Source organism: Pagrus major, chromosome 13, assembly GCF_040436345.1.
Source record: "Pagrus major chromosome 13, Pma_NU_1.0".
Classification (NCBI taxonomy): domain Eukaryota; kingdom Metazoa; phylum Chordata; class Actinopteri; order Spariformes; family Sparidae; genus Pagrus; species Pagrus major.
In genome coordinates this window covers 5,255,229-5,273,131 of record NC_133227.1, presented here as the reverse complement: position 1 = coordinate 5,273,131, position 17,903 = coordinate 5,255,229, and the positions used below count along the sequence as shown (strand labels likewise).

At 40.0% G+C, this 17,903-nt stretch overlaps 1 protein-coding gene across 1 annotated transcript; it reads left to right on the top strand.

Moving 5' to 3' along the window:
• Positions 1-959: 959 nt before the first annotated feature.
• LOC141006856 (carotenoid-cleaving dioxygenase, mitochondrial-like) lies at positions 960-11,434 on the top strand. Its single transcript, XM_073479123.1, has 12 exons — positions 960-1,056; positions 4,232-4,436; positions 4,529-4,740; positions 5,194-5,309; positions 5,437-5,539; positions 7,271-7,399; positions 7,491-7,651; positions 7,723-7,890; positions 8,114-8,251; positions 8,986-9,168; positions 9,552-9,662; positions 10,844-11,434. The coding sequence occupies exons 1-12, from the start codon at positions 1,029-1,031 to the stop codon at positions 10,958-10,960; spliced, it is 1,671 nt and encodes a 556-aa protein (XP_073335224.1). The 5' UTR covers positions 960-1,028; the 3' UTR covers positions 10,961-11,434.
• The last annotated feature ends 6,469 nt before the right edge of the window (positions 11,435-17,903 follow it).

Here is a 17,903-nt window from a genome sequence, read left to right as displayed (position 1 = left end):
CTAGATATGTATTATATCTGTTATAGTATCCTGCTATATGGTAGCTGCCAGTGGGATGAAACTAAGTAATAAGTATGCACTTGTACTGTACTGAGGTAGGCTACTTGTGTTTTAACTTGAGTACTTCCCCTTAATGCTACTCTCTACTAGATAGATAGATAGATAGATAGATAGATAGATAGATAGATAGATAGATAGATAGATAGATAACTTTATTAATCCCCAATGGGAAATTAGGTTATCATAGCAGCGGGTACATTCAAGTACAAATACAATCAAAATACAAGGGCAAATATAGAAATAATAAGAAACAATATAGTACTATATACAATATACAAAAAACAATAAATGCTTAAGTGGTTATAAAATAAAATAAAATAAAATACTGAGGTAAATAAAATAAAATACTGAGGTAAATAAAATAAAATATTGAGGTAAATAAAATAAAATGAGGTATCAAGGAGTAAAGGTAAGTGGAACATAAGGTGCAAGAGGATAAGGTGCAGTTGTATTTACAGTAAAGTAAAAAGTATAGTGGGCTAGAGTAAAGTATTGTACTTTTTACTCTATCACATTTATTTGATACCCTCAGTTACTTTGCAAATGAAATCAACTGATATGTTATTATATATATTCACAGATTAAGGTACCCAGCAGTATGTAGCTCTTTGCTAATAGCAACATTAAAGTAATAAAAACATGAATGCATCAGTAATTACACTGGTAAATCCAGTAATATGAATCTGAAATGGGCCAGTGGCCAAGATCTGAGTACTTGTTCGACTGCTAATCACTAGAATATAGGTGTGTGTATGTTGGGCAAACATTTTGTTCCTCGTGTGTTACACCGCACAGCAGACAGTCAACACTTCTGCATCTCTGTCACTCTACCTCTCCCCTACGCCTCATTACGTAACGTCGTTATGTAAGCTCGCTGCTGCTGCGTGCGGCGCTGCGCTGCTCAGGACTCTGTGGTCCAGCAGGACAGAGGCAGACAACAGGAGCATCCATTCACTCTGACCACCAACATGCCTCCCGTGAAGCTCGACAGTTCAGGTAAGCCTCCTCCAGTTAGTGCATGTTACACTGAATAGAGAGAACAGAGCTGTCAGTCACAAGCTGATGGTTTCCCTGCGCAGTGACTGCTGGGACCCACGTGAACTTGAACGCCGCACAGCACTGCGATCGTTACGATCTCGTCCTGCATGTTTATTTGTTACATTCATAAAGCAGGTTTCTGTACTGATTATTACCTGTGTGGTGGAGCTGACAGGGCGGTGTGCAGGCAGTACACGCTGTTCTGTCTGCTTCATCCTGCCGTGTCAAGTTTCATTCAGGCGACTGGTCTTTCAGAAGACAAAACTGGCTGTAAGTCAAGTCAGTTTTATTTATACGTCCCAATATCACCTATCACAGTTTGCCTGAAGAATGTTTACAGTATGTACAGCTACAACACAACACAGTAGTGCAGCTTCATGCAGGCAACGCCCACTTATGATCTGAGCCACATCATCTCCCAGAGGAGGACACAGCTATAACATGCACACTATAGGGAGAGACTGATGTAAAGAATGTGGGGGAAGGGATGAATCTCCTGGGTGAGACAGAGAGCAGAGGTCAACCACAAAATTTAACTAATTTGATCAAGTTTATAAAATACTTTTATTTAGCTAAAGAAGTAGGATCATGAATCATGAACTCATGAATGAACACCTAATTCTTCAGTTTACCATAAAGATTCACAATCAGAGCCATCACGATGAGGCTGATGAGTGGTTTTCACTGGACAAGAAGGAAACAACTGTAATCTGAAAAGTAACTAGTAACTAAAGCTTTCAGACAAATGTAGTGGAGTAAACCTCGAATTTGCCTCGAATTTGCATTTAAGTGCAGTACTTGAGTAAAAGTACTTAGTTACATCCCACCTGGCCTGGACAGTAGAACATGGTTATAATCAGGGCAGTGCTAATCTTTCAAAAGAGACTCAATATGTGTATCAGAACCACTTTAATATTGTTAGTTACGTTATTATTAAATTCAGGAATACATTTAAAGGTGCAGTATGTAAGAATTGACCACCTGTCAAATGTATACTCAAAACAAATAGGGGGCAGCATATAACCAGAGTAACTGCTAACTGCTGCTAACTGCAGCCTCCCTTAGCTGGTTAGCTCAGTTAGCCGTGCAGCTAGCTCTTCGGAATAGGAGCTCTTGGACCAGGGGAGTGTTGGTGTTTACACCACGAGCACAGGAGCGCTGGACTGGGGCTAGCTGGTTAGCATGCTTACTTCAGTAGATATCTCTGTAACACAATACACACACACCATAATATGAGAACTGATAGTTTTCACATTCTGTTGATCATTCTAGTTAATTATTGATTTTTTACATATAGCTCCTTGAACACTAAAACTGTATGTATTTTCCCTGAGGAGTTCTGAACCGTCATTTTATACTTAAGATGAATTACTTTAAATTTTAAGAGCAAGCCACTCCCTGTGTGTAGTACTGTGGTAAATGGGATTACTGGCTTCAGTGGATGGTAACAGTGGAGCTGACTGTTAACAATAATCTAAGCCACATGTCTTTGATGACACTGGAATGTGCCATAAGGAGGCGTCGTCATTCAGTCGACTTCTCTTATTTGTTGGTTAGTCAGACAAACACCAAACAAAGTTACTGTGAGCCAGCTGTTATCTCTCCTTGAACTTCAGCTGAGTCAAACATTTCCCTGAATGTGGCACTGCGACGTACTTCATGGTTTCTGTCGTGTCGTGTGTCTGAAAGTTCAGGGACTCACATTCCAGCTTGTTTGTTGAACAAACATGAAATCCGTGTGGTTTGTGTACATAACTCCATCATTTCATTATGTTTTATTTTAAATACACGACTACACCATTTAATTTATTAGCGGTTAATTCAAGTTTGAGACATTAGCAGCAAGTAAATGGATTGTAAAAAGATGAACTCGTTTAACAGTGAATATTGCATTTGAGCACCACTTTTGTACATTTGAGCACAATTAATAGACATTCACCTGTTCAAAAGTAAGCCAATTTTTATTTATTTTAATGATTTGACTATAATCTTATATCCACACTCTTTTGTTATATTATCACTTTGAGAGTAAAGGTTTAAAAGGAGGCTGGTCATACTGCTCCAAGCTTTGAGATTAATACCTCTTTTCCTTTTCTGCTGGCTAAAAATTGGGTGCACTTAAACGCGTCATGTGTTGTCATGCCACACAAAAACTGCGAGTTTAATAGTTTGAATTGAAGACAATGTAAAGATGACCATCTCTCTAATGTGCGTCTGGTTTAGGTATAAACAATATGGGTATGATTAGGGCTGTAGAACACTCTTTGGCTTAGCGAGTGCTGTTTTGGCAGCAGTGTGGGCTGCATGTGAAGGGATAATGCCCTGTGCCTGCTGAGGTTTGCAATTTTACTAATTCCTGTTTGAAGTGGAAACAGACAACTTTTCAAATTCCCCCTCCAAGCATTTCCCTGGACCCAGATTGTTGTCGGGGGTCAACAACTTTTGTCACGCTGTAGCTCTAAGACCAGAAGACTGAATTAAAGAAATCAAACATTCACTTTTATTCTTCAGCATGTATTATATTTAAAATCACTCACTACAGCATCTTATTAAGACCATTACATTGTGCAGGAGTCTTTGGAAATACTGAATACTGAAATCCAAACCAGTACAACATCTCCTGACCTATACACATATGCACATATGCACATACTACTGTTTCAAATGAGATCCTGAGTTTATTTTTTATTATTTACAATTATTAATGGAATCAGTGGATTATTTTTATTTATTTTGTTTTTCAAATCAACTAATTTAACAATGTGCTACTTTTGCACTTATGCAGCGTGTAATCCGCAAAGTAACTAGCAACTAAAGTTATCAAATAATGGAGTAAAAGTACAATATTTGCCTCCAAAATGTGGTGAAGTGGATGTATATAAAACTAGAAAATGGAAGTACTCAAGTACAGTACATATATGTCAAAATTGTACTCAAGTACAGTACAAGAGTAACTCTACTTAGTTACATTCCATCACTGTTTATATGTATACCCCCACTCACCCACCCAAATAAGTTATTAAAAGGTACAATTTTTATATTGAAATTGTGCAAACTTCAGGACATTTTCTGGAAATGTAGCGACCCTTTGTAACCATAAGGTTAATTCTGTATGTGCATGTGTTTCCTACAGATGACACTAAGCCTGCTGACAGTGTCAAAGCCAAGGAAGGCATGACGTCAGCAGTGAAAGGACTGGAGTCAATTGCACCTCTGGTCCGCTCTGTAGAAGAGACCCCTGAGCCGATCTCCACTCAGGTACAAGGCACCATTCCCTCCTGGATCAATGGCAACCTCCTCCGTAACGGCCCGGGGAAGTTTGAGTTTGGAAACACACAGTGAGTTCTGAAACGCCTCGACACACTGCTGTACAACACAAACGACAAAAAAATGTCCAAACAGATGTGTCAATGTCTTTATTTCATCACAGCTACAACCACTGGTTTGATGGGATGGCGATGCTACACCGGTTCAAGATTGACAACGGCCAGGTGACGTACATGAGTCGGTTCCTGAACAGTGATGCCTACAAGAAGAATAGTGAACAGGATCGCATCGTGATGTCAGAATTTGGTACCCTCGCCATGCCAGACCCCTGTAAAAACTTCTTCCAGCGCTTCTTGTCTCGCTTTGAGATGATCCGTGAGTAGACTAAAGAGGGAGAACAAGGGCCTTGTGGCATTTTACTGGTTTGTTGATTTATTGTGCAAGAATGTTACATTACTTTACTTCTATCATAGATTTTGTGACACAGTGGGACCAGCTTGGTAATTTAGGGAGGAGCAGGAGAGCCAGAATTGAGATCAGATGGAAGAAAAAGGACAGTTTGTTCAGTTTCAGTGTTTGGATAGACACAGTCCAAGGCTGGAGCCTCTTAACTGTACACTAAGGTTACATAATAACACATGCTGCGGTGGGGAGCAGAGAGGGGAACAGCAGACATTTCCTAAACGCTTTACATTCCTACTGGACTTTTCAGTGTAACTACAAGCAGCAAATCGTGTAGCAGAATGGTTTACCAAGGTGTCTGTTAAAGGAGGGACAAGTTCATTCACTCTAAAGGCCTCAGTAATCCTGTGTTACTCTCTGTTACAGAGCCCACGGACAATGCAAGTGTGAGCTTTGTGAAATACAAAGGTGACTACTATGTCAGCACGGAGACCAATTTCATACACAGAATGAACCTAGAGAACCTAGAGACATTGGAAAAGGTACTGTCATGATCACCATGGAGTAGTAGATGTTAACATTAATACCAGTTTCAACATAATTAGTTTCTTCAGTCTAGACCAGAGTTGTCAAACACTGATCCTGCTCATTCTCTGCTATGTTCTGTAGGTGGACTGGAGCAAGTTCATCGCTGTAAACGGAGCCACTGCCCACCCACACTATGACCCTGATGGTACCTCTTACAACATGGGCAACTCCTATGGGAGCAAAGGTCAGTCCGGCTCAGTCCATAGGGCTTAGCTTAGGGACCGGAGGGTCGCTGGTTTGAGACCCACCCAGGCCAGTCAGTACGGAACGTGAACTGATAGCTGGAGAGATGCCAGTTCACCTCCTAGGTACTGCTTAGGTGCCCTGAAGCAAGGCACCGAACCCCTTACCACTTGGTGCCTGTTTACAGCTGTTGTTTCAGATGCCTCCTCGCTCTCACACCTCACCATACACTAATGCATGTGTACAGGTCCTGTTTGTGTGTGTTTGTGTGTGTAAGAAAAAATAACCACAGAGTGAAAACATTGAAACAAAGTACATTTTCTTTTTCGTCAAGACACAGGTTGTCTAACGTGTTCTGAGAAGTCTGAGAATGAATTGAATTTTGCATCACAATTACTGATATTCAGTGAAATACATTTAATCAAAGACAAAACAAAGAACTAAATAAAAGATCAACATCACTATACTTCAATTCTTGGTGATACATTGACATACATATGACAAGAAAGCCACAGAAATTGACACTAAAGAGCCACCCTGGCACTGTGACATGTAGCTGGTTGTCCTACATTATTATAACTGTTTATGATGCCGCACCAAACCTCCTGTCCATCTCACGCTCCATTTTCCCAATTATTCGTGAACAAGACCCCATGCTACTTGAACTCCTACACTTGGGGCAGGAGCTCTCCCCCCAACCGGAGGGGGCAATCCACCATTTTCAGGCAGAGAACCATGGCCTCAGACTTAGAGGTGCTGACCCTCATCCTGACCGCTTCACACTCGGCTGCAAAGTGCCTGCTGGAAACCACGTCATCTGCATAGAGCAGTGACGTCACTTTGAGGTTCCCGAACCGGACACGTTCCTCCCCCACGGCTGCGCCTTGAGATCTTGTCCATGAAAATTACAAACAGGATTGGAGATAAGGGACAACCATGACAGAGTCCAACACCCACTGGAAACAGGCTTGACTTAGTGCCATGTATATGGACACAGCTCTCACTTAAGTCATACAGGGACTGGATAGCCCATAGCAAAGGGCCCGATACCCCATACTCCCGCAGTACCCCCCACAGTACTCCCCTTGGGACCAGGTCATAGGTTTTTTTCATATAATATAGCTGCTCATCACCATCCTACTCGCTGGCTAACCAGCTAGCTTATTCGCTAACCTGTCAGGCTTTGTACTAACTGAGGTGCTTGGCGAGGTTTGCTGTTTCCTCCCTTGATCAACCCACTTACGTCAGCTTTGCAAAGTAATCCCAAAGTAGACTTCTGCTGCCCGTTTTGCTAACCAGTACAGGGCGAGGAGGTATTATTTCTGAAGGGGTGTCAGCATTAGACATGTTGAGGCAGAGGTATTGCCTCTCTCGCTCTCTCTCAATCCAAGCCGAGGCTCACGCTGTATCAGCAGGGTTGAATGCGCAGGCGGATGTCCTCTGGCCCTTTAGACCGTACAAGTGCCTGACTTGGCTACCTTGCAAGCACTGCCACCTGGTGGATATTCAGACAAATTATACATTTCATTCTCTCAATCACATACATTAGAGACAGATTACATCTACAACGAGGACAGAAGGTTGGGAAATTCAGATATCAAACCATTATTAACAAAGAAATATCCAAAAAGCATCTATATTTTTTAAACACTACACAAGACCCATGTTAAGGTTTGCGTAAATCAATAGCTGAATTATTTGTCTTTTATAATTGTAAAACGTTTGATTCCAGGAGCCGCGTACAACTTCATCAGAGTCCCACCTGAGAAGAAAGATGCTACAGACACCCTACAAGGAGCCAAAATACTCTGTTCCATTGTGCCTGCAAACAAGTCCCATCCTTCCTACTACCACAGCTTCGGTAAGCCACCATTCACTAATGATGTTTATATGTTTACCACTACAGCTGCCCTCAGCTACAAAGCCAAGTACCACCCTCCTCCTTATTCCAGGCATGTCTGAGAACTACATGGTGTTCATTGAGCAGCCGATTAAGATGGACCTGCTGAAGATAGTCACATGCAAGCTGCGGGGGAAGGCTTTGAGCGAGGGCATCTACTGGGATCCTAAGCAGGAAACTGTCTTCCACCTCGTGGACAAGCGCACAGGAGAGGTGACTGAGGTGGTGAGGGATGACGATTTATTAAGTTAAACTTCATCTAAATCATGTGTTCTGTACCGCAGGTCAGCTCGACGAAGTACCACACCAAAGCCGTCTCCACCTTCCATCAGATCAATGCCTTCGAGGAGGACGGATTCTTGATGCTTGACATCTGCTGCCAAGACGACGGCGAAGCCATCAACAACTACCTCATCCAGAACTTACGCAAGTCAGGAGAAGCTTTAGACGAGGTCAGCATATGATTACACACATGCACACATAAATGAACACTCAAGGAAAGATCAACCTTCAGATTCTCTGTCAGATATCAGCAGAGAAATCTACAAGTTATTTTGCTTTCAAGTTTTGACATTTTTTACAGTCACATTGCACCACAAGACAAAAGACAAACTGCACGAGAAGAATCCCTAAAATGCACACATACCGCATTGTTCCTTATTGTGTCATTCCCAGATGTACAACACCTTGAGCAGACCTTTCCCTCGGCGCTTTGTTCTGCCCCTTAACGTAACTAGTGAAACCGAACTAGGCCAGAACCTGAACACGCGGCCTTCCAGTCAGGCGACGTGTGTCAAACTCAGCAAAGACAAGGTGAGTTGGACACTGAATTTTATGCCATAAACTCTTAAGTATCTCTTTTTAGCTGAAATACTGGATACATAGTTCAGAAATACACATTTTTTAAAAGAAAAGATCAACCAAAAATGAAAATTCAGTCTTAATCTACTCCAGACTTCAGAAATATGTTATAAAGTTGTAAGAATGGGTAAAAACACACCTAGTTACATGCCACAAAGAAAGCATTAAATATATAACAGTAATGGGACTGTTAAATATAAAACAGAATAATACAGTGTATGATTTTTGTTATTGTAATAGTAATATAAGGAGGAGGACATGTAACATTGGCTCAATTAATTTTCTCATATTCTTCTAAATGGTTTCTACAATGATAGACTTTTAATAATACTGAACTCTATTAAAATCTGTCACAGTAATTGAGAACGCACAGTCCCACAGGTACAACTTCAGTCATTTCCACCTCCCAGATTTTTCTAACCAGCAGGGATGAACCAGTTCACATCTTCTCTGGTGTGTTGTAACAGATTGAACTGATCAAAAAGATCACAATCAGTTCATTAAGCCAACAGAACTCAAAACAGAAACTGTGACGTGTTTTTTAAAGTCAAAAGCCACAAACCAAAACTTCCTTTTCAAACTGAAGCTAGTGTCCAGTGAACTCATGGAGCATTTCTGCATGACTGTAGTTAAAACTCTGTTGAGTTCAAGTGACAATAGATGGCTGATCCTCTCTTTGTCAACAGGTGTTCTGCCAACACGAGGATCTCCATGGAGATGACCTCATCGAGTACGGTGGCCTGGAGTTCCCTCAGATCAATTACGACAGATGTAACACACGACCGTACCGTTATTTCTATGGCTGTGGCTTCAGACACCTGGTGGGAGACTCTCTGCTCAAGATGGACCTGAAGGACAAGACGCTCAAGGTGTGTGTGGTGTGTGTGTGTGTGTGTGTGTGTGTGTGTGTGTGTGTGTGTGTGTTCTTACATAAAGCTATAGTGTATCAACATGTATTATGTATCTCCTTACATAGAAAATATTGAAAAGACAAGCCGCTTCATATTTAGCTAGAAATATATGTGATAAGTATCAAATGATATCAATCTTCTCGACAAATCTCAGGAAGAAAGAGAATAATATTTTCCAAAATATCAAACTTGGTGATTATTCCTGTCATACTACTGCCGCAAAGGAGTTATAAATACAATCATCTGCACTACCTGCTCTTAAAAATAGAAAATAGTAAAGGGTAACTAGTGGAACACTAACCGTCTATGAACTTGATATATTTGTGTTTATGTGACTTCAGGTCTGGTACCAGAAGGGTTTCTACCCATCAGAGCCGGTGTTTGTGCCGTCACCTGATGCCATGGAGGAGGACGACGGTGTCATCCTCTCTGTGGTTCTCACCCCCTCACAGGTAAGACTCTGTGAAGTCTGTTTCTGTGAAGGTGTTCAGGAATTATTGGAGAGCCAACATGACACGAACTGAAATATTTTCTTTCCAGTCTTTCTGGAGTTACATCAATGTTATAATGTACCACGTGTTCCTACGTATACAGTATTTAACCTTAAAGCCTGTTACTCTATCTAAGATCTGTTTTTTTTTTCTCTTCCAAGTCTATTAAAAGTTTGATAATCCATAGTGAATATTCATGAGGGAGAGGAGTGGAGTCATAAATATTTATTGATTAACTTACTACACTAGTTTAGATAGATTCAAGTTTCCAATTAAAACAGTAAAACAAACTTTCTGAACCACAGAAGCAGAATGGCAGAAAATGTTCGGTGGTCATGTTAGTGATGGCAATAATATCAGTGTTATAAATATATTACATACTGTATATAATTATACAATTATAATTTACAAAGATATCTGGACTTGAATGTAATATGAGTCAGAGTCTGCAGATTCTTTGGACTTTTGAAAGATAATTACAGCAAATGAGTTAGTTCTACACATCACAAACTTTTAATTGGGAGTTAAACCCTTTTATTTCTATTTTAAGAGGCATGTGGAAGAGCGTGAATCACCTTGAGGTGTTGTTGTGCTCCGTCCTGACAGCATGTCTGGCAGCTTGAACCTGAGTTGTGCTGCAGCGTATTATTACTCTCCTCTCTTCTCTTAACTGTGCTGCTTCTGCAAAGCACATCAAGTAGTAAGTTTATTTATACAGCACCTTGCCAGAACAGATGTCACAAGGTGCTACACAATAAAAGACAAATAAGCAAATGAAACAGACATGAAACACAGACTCAAATGTTGAGGGAGAATTAAGGCTAAAATTAAACTGCTTCGTGACCAGCAGCTGTTTGATCAAGTCTGTCAATCAGCACTTTGCTGTGCAAATATCATATTTCTAATATGGCAAATTAAATTTCCTAATAATTTTCCTAATTATTCATTTATTCATCACGGATGATTTTATTACTCTTCTGCACTCATGAGATGTTTTGGTCCTTGAAGGCGATCAGAGCTGCTTTGAAAGTTGTTCAAACTATCTGAAGAGTTTTAGCGTTCTGACTTCCCGTCATGCTTTTCATGTACTGTCACTGATATGATTCTGATAATAAGCTCCCGTGGTTAACTTTTCTCTCCAGGATAAAGGGACATTCCTCCTGGTTTTGGATGCCAAGACGTTTGAAGAGCTGGGAAGAGCCAACGTGCCTGTTAACATGGCTTATGGCTTCCATGGTACCTTCAGTGCCTCTGCATAAGCTTCTGTTTCTGTTACATTCAACAACACAAAGAATAATACCTGAAGTATCAATCGTTATAACCACTATACTCCTGATGGTACTGAGTGACAGCTGCACTATGAAAGACAAAAGTTTTTTCTTACTGACTGAATGCCGATGAGGTACTTTTCTAATGTGATCTCTGACAACCTTTTTTTTTTTTCTCAACAGCTTTAGCAGTTAATACACCCAAATATAACCATTATATCATTATTAATAATGCTCCTTTTGTTTCAACTGAAAACTGACATGCTGCACTCAGAAGAGGACTCATGAATTATCAAACTATTGGCCTCAAACCTGTGATTTCCAGGTTTCTTACAAACACCAGGCCACCCAAGTGCCAACTGAACATTTTCTATAAACGCAATCTTCTGTACTCTTTCACTCTGTTTTTGAACAGTATTTTTGTACTCTTGTGTTTGCTAATTAAACTTTTTTACCTCTGTGAAATGTCAAGTGTTGTCTGTGACTCCTACACACACAGAAGCTCTGCCAAGATAACTTTCAGAAATATGCTTACATTAAAAACAGCAGTTTTATATGCCGAGGGAATTGCATAGTAGCTTAGATTAGATGGCGAAAGACAGAAAATCAATAGCAAAACATTATGTTGTGAAGCTGCTCTAGATGGGAGTTTGTGTGGATAGAAATCTTATTTTACTTTGTTTCTTTTGACTTTAAAGTTGCATGTATATCACCAGAGTAACCGCTATATGCTGCTAACTGTAGCTGCTTTTAGCCAGTTAGCTTGGTTTGCCGTGCATCTACCTGTCATGACTGGGAGCTCAGAGCACCAGGGGAGTGTTGGTGTTTACACTACTAGCACAGGAGCTTTGGACCAGACAGGTCGGGGCTAGCTGATTAGCATGCTAACTTTGGTAGATGTCGCTACAACACAAGTGTTCAACCTAAAATCTGACATATTGCACCTTTTAATATTTTGTCATTTCTAGCTAAAGAGATCAACCCCACCCTAGATGTAAAATCCTAGCACAGATTGCTTCCTGTATTCTTTTATGGGCTTTCCATGCTCAACTCTCTTCTCACCTCCGTCACTGTGTTTATCGCTGAATGATAATTTCAAAAATGATGTTTGAAATTTCAATGATCAGAGCAAAACAATCGAGTTTTCACTATTAACACTGTTAAGGGCTAATTGTTAATTTTTGTTATGTTTCACAACATGGATTTAAGGGTAACTCCACTGATTTTACACATTAAAGTGTGTTTACAGGTCTTGGGGAGTACCACTGCATATGTGGAAAAAAATAGTAAAACTATTGTGTTGTGCTGTGGCTCCAGAGGAAGCTACATGTAATCTGATTAATTGCCTCCAGTGATGTCACTCAGTTGCAATGTGGGTAGTGTAGTCCCTAGGTTTTGAAAAGGAAGAAGAATGTATGGAATTAAAAAAAAATCTCTGGTTCTGCTGTCGATTTTATTCATTTGTTTTTAAATGGTTCATAATGAGTCCAACAGTGTTATAGGAGTGCAATGCTAGACCAGTGGACTGCTTTTGAAAACCTGGTGCTTACATTACCCACAATGCAACTTAGTCACTGAGTGACATCACTGGAGGCACTTTATTAGATCACATGCAGCTTCCTCTGGAGCCACAAAAGGCTTTATAGTACTTATTTTTACACATGCAGTATTACTCTCCAAGACCTGTAAACACACTTTAATGTGTAAAACTGGAACCGACTCTACAGTAGATGATAAACTAGTGTAAATATAACAGAGATTACTACTAAATGTAAGAGTTTGTGTTCTGAATTGCAGCTATAAATATATGTATTGTTATTTAAAAGGTTGATTAGAAGGTTGTAATACAATATATGACATAGCAAGTCATATACATTTGAACCACACTACCAGACGAAACGGTATAGATATTATTAACTGTATTAATTTCCACTCATCACTGTGCTGAATTAGTTTCATCCGGACACCCCTGAACACCACACCAATAAAAAAGGGTGCTAAATGGCTGACTGTTTATTTGTCTGCTGTAAGAAGCTCCCACATCCTCCACTAGAGGTCAGCATGTGACGCCATTTTAGGCATCAGCCACACTGAATCTGCAGAGTCAGGACCTGAACTCACTACCTGACCAGGATTTGTTAATAAAAATGTCAGAGAAAGAAAATAAATAGAGTAGGAAGAGAAACTGTGGCGTGGTGCTTTGTGTTGTTTGTGTGTGTTTGGACCACAGGAAGACTTTGGGTTTGTGAGCAGCGACAATGCTCCTTCTCCCTTCAGTAACTGTGTTGCACTCTGTATTGTAACCGTCGTGAACAGCAGCCCTTTCTGCTTTCAGCTGTATGATTGTGAATCTTAACGGATCCACTTTATGGCTCATACAACCATTTCAACAAAGGGGGGGGGCAACGTCTCTGAGGGAGGCGGGCTCAACACCGACTATAAGAGGGATCAAACCTGTGACCTTCTGACAATTGGACAGTCTGTAACCGCCAGCCCACCCTGCCACTTCAAAAAAGAACATACAGCAAACACTGGAGGAGCCTGGCATTGAACCACAGAGGGGTTATTTCCAAGTCTGTGACCTTAACAACTGCATTTATAGGACACTTGAGACAGAGCGCCTCAACTGGACAAAACAAAGACGAGATGCACGAAAAAAAAAATAGATTTGTGCTGGAAGAGGAGGCAGGAGTGAGAGCACACCTTGGTTCACAAACAAAACAGAAAAGATTTGGAATAGATCAAAATGGAAACAATGGATTAAAGAAGAAGACTAACTGCAGCTTGCCAATTCACTGTTTTAGGCTGCGTGTGTGGCCGCGATGAACAGATGCGCATTTCCATAGAGGAGTGAACAAAAGGGAGAAGAAAAAAAAAACCTCTCTGTGTGTTCCTGACAGCCGGTTAAAGCCACAGGAACCAAAGTCTTACAAGGAAACCTCCAAATCTAACTGTTTCTCTTACCAATCTAAGTTTTGAAAGTTGTCAGGGATGCTTTTGGAGTACAGAACATGCATTATTGATGATTACAGCTACGACTGCAGATGGTGCATTATGTTAAAAACAGACAGGAACAAATGTGTGAACAATATCTCAAACTTTCCTCATCAAGCACTAATCACCGGCCTCGATGCTGCACAATCGATACATTTGTGTTCTGGTATATTTTGTACAAGCAGCTGAAGGGATGTGGCACGACAGGGCAAAATAAATCAAAAATAATTACAGTGATAAATCAGAGATTTGATGTGATTACACATTGATCCACTTCAGTAAGAACAGCTCAGTGAGCAGGAAATCCACCAGCTGCTTCTTTTGATTTATTCTGCAGAAAGAAGTGCTGACAGATATCTTCCCTGCAGACAAATCCCTGTTATTATCAGTTCAAAACACAATGTAATACAGGCTATAAGTTATAATACAGCTATAGCGGGAATAATTGTAACTGTATCCTTTGTGTTGTTGCTGGACTCACCCCCAGGAAACAAGTTACGTATGACCAATCATTTTCACATCGACGAGTCAACGTTGGTTTGATTTTTTATTTAGCACAGACTGACTGAGCTACAGGGAACAATCTCTTTTGTGATGCCTATTGAAGCAGTCAGAGAGTCTCAGGTTAGGATTTGTAAATTCTTTGCCGCAGGATAGTAGTTTGTAATCAGCTGTGGCGTAAGAAGCACAACATTTATTTTTAGCCTGTGTCTCATCTGTGATATGAATAGCTCTGAGAGCTGCTGCCTTTTTTTGTAAACGCAAGAAATGTTTGAAGTCAGACACCACTGAGAGCATCTGTACTGCCACATTATGTTCTGGTGAGATCAAGTTATACCTTTAATGTTGGCGCATTATTTACTGTCGTTAATGCAGGAGGGCTAACCGGACAGATGACGGGGCACTATGTAACATTAGTGGGGTAATAATACAAACTCAGAGATAACTGAAGCTATTCTCAGAACACTGTTTGAAGCTAGAAAGGTGGCAGGGTCCGCCAAATATAAACAAAGTAAAACAGTAAGAAACTGTGTCGCCCTTTAAGGTCAGTTTGTTTATTCAGTTTTCTTAAGCATGAAAAGTAAGAAAGTTTTGTTATTTAGTTTGTTTAAGCATAAAAAAATCAGTCATATTAAAATGTCTTCCCCAAAATTACATAGTGCATCTTTAAATAAAGTACTACTCCTACTTATTCATCCCAAGCACAGTCTCTTTCGATCTGTTTTGCTCTCCACATTTGGTCTAACTTCTGTCGTTTGGTGCGGTGGGTTTCTTTCACCAGAAAACAGCTGCCTGCTGTATCTGGAAAAGCTGCTAAAAGCCATTAGACTGAACCAAAACAGTAAAGCTGTGGGCGGGAAACCAAAACAATGAAGAACGATAATGTCGCCTACACACTAGTCTACTTTCAAAGTTGTCAGATGGCTGTGCTGATCACATTACACAACTGTCTGTCTTATAAAAAAGATGTTGTGGTTTACGCATGACACGAGTGATCAGCGACGGGGGGTCACACATGACGAGACATTTCTAAAGGAGGTCTCCAAACTACGTTTACACACAACAGTTGATATGTGAAAAGGGACGAGACCACATGTGAGGCAGGGGCATCGGTGTTCCTGCAAATACTCCAACAGATTCTCCTTCATATCTTCAACGAGCACATCGAGGCGTCTCTCTCATAGCCATGTTTTTCAGTACTTGCTGCTGACATTGTAGGTATTAACTTAAATTTGCATTACATTGAACTTTAGTTAATGATTATTTCACTCTTATCAAACAATGAAATGCTTTATAAACCATTTATTAGGCAGTGGTGAAATTCAGATGCAACTTTACAATAAACAATTGCTTAATAAATGGTTTATAAAGCATTTCGTTGTTACAGTGAAATAATTATTAACTAAAGTTTACTTAACTATAAATTTACCATTTATTAATGATGGTTATTATAGTGCACCAAAAACTATGATACATTCTGTACAGTAAACACCTTCTTTTTATGAAGTAAAAATAATGTGACACAATAGGACATGTGCCAGATCTGGGGCTCCTTCACAATTATTTACCCTCCCAATGTAACTTGATATTTTTTAAAACTGCACACCCACACAGGTGTTTCCACTTATTCTGGATGATTAGACTTCTGCTCAGGTCGACAGATGAAGCTAAGAAGGGCATTACATGAGCTCCCATCAGCCATCACAAAAACAAGACAAAGATAAAGGCATGATGACGTGTATGAAATAAAAGTATACATTAAAAACAAAAATACTAATCTTCATAGCATTTTGTGATACACAAAAAGTTGCACAAAACCTTTTTAAGCCTTTCCAAAGTCTAATCATTGTAAATGAAAACACCTGTAGCTGTACAGCTGGTGCGTCAAAACTATGCAATAATCTAAATATGAAGCACATGCGAATGGGAGGAACGTTTTCTTCATGAGCACCAAGTCACAGCATCGTTTAAGCAGAAGTGATCGACACAAATGAAAGTGAAATGGAGACAAAATGATTGACTCCATTATTTGAAAACAGCAGTTTTGTCAGATTGGCCTGGTGTCAGCAAGTAAGAGTAAGATAAACACTTCTTATACTATTTTTCCTCAAAACATCATCCATTTTTCTTTTTCACAGCCCAAAGAAAAATTTAGTCTCTACTACAGTTTGCTCATTTCAATTTCAGGGTCATGTTAGCTCATTGTCAATATCATGAGTGACTTAGATGTTTGAATAGAACTGAGCCATTGTTAATGTTAATAAGGAACACCTGCGCTTTTCCTGCTGTAACGAGTCATAATGTCTGCTGTAAAAAAAGGTCCAGACGCTGTACACAAGCAAGGGCAAACAAATACAGTGAAGCTACTGTGTGTCAAGAATACAGATCAAATCTATTTTATTTCCAATTTAATTTGAATTAAAATCAAAAAATGAAAGAATTCCAAACATCGGTCGGTGTTACAGCCGTGCCATTGGCCGAAGTGGTTGTAGTTTTTACACTTCTGTTTATGGTGTTTGTTCTCGTCTAACTTTGAGCAAACAAAAAAAACCCAAAACAAATAAAGGTATTACCCAAAACGTCAAGATATCACTTGTTTCTAATGAGCTTGCTAGCTAACAAGAGACAGCATTTAAAGGTCCAGGGTGTAGGATTTAGGGAGCTTTATCAGCAGAGACAGAATATAATATTCATAAATATTAATTATTACCGCAGTTATATTCATCAGTGTATGATCACCTGAAACTAAGAATTGTGTTTCCGTTACCTTAGAATGAGCCCTTAATATCACTTCTACAGTAGCCCAGAAGGGACAAACCAAACACAGGCCCCAGAAAGCGCGTGTTGTGTTTTTAGCGCCAAGAGCGACAAGAGAATCTGCAACCTCCTCGTTTAGATGCCAAAAAAGTCACGCACCTGTAAGTAAGAAAGTAAGAAGCTTTCCAAAATGTCAAACTATCATTTTAAAGCAGAGCAGTTAGCTTGAGCATTCGAGCTATTCTGTTATTGTCACAACAAAACTGAGGTAAGTTTTGACTATGCTTACTAGCCTGCTAGCTAACAAGTTACAGCATTAGGACAGTTTCTTTTTCACTGTAGACCAATCAGCAGCTTTCCTTCTTTGTGCTAATTGAGGCTAAACAAGTGCTGGACTTAACTGTCTCCACACTGGACAAACATCTGGCTGCAGGTGAGACAGCAAGCGAGCTCAAAATGTTTCTTTACAAGTCTAGCTTTGCTTTTAGATGTGGCTACTACAGGATAAATCTGACTCACTGAGGTAACCCTGTCAGATAAAATGAGATGTTTTTCTTCTTTCCCTGACAGGTAATGAATATATCAACATCCCCTGACAGATTTGTTTTGAGATCCGCGCCGTTTCAACAACTGTACAGTGTTTTAAATGCACTCCAGCTCTTTCAAGTAGCATCAGACGACT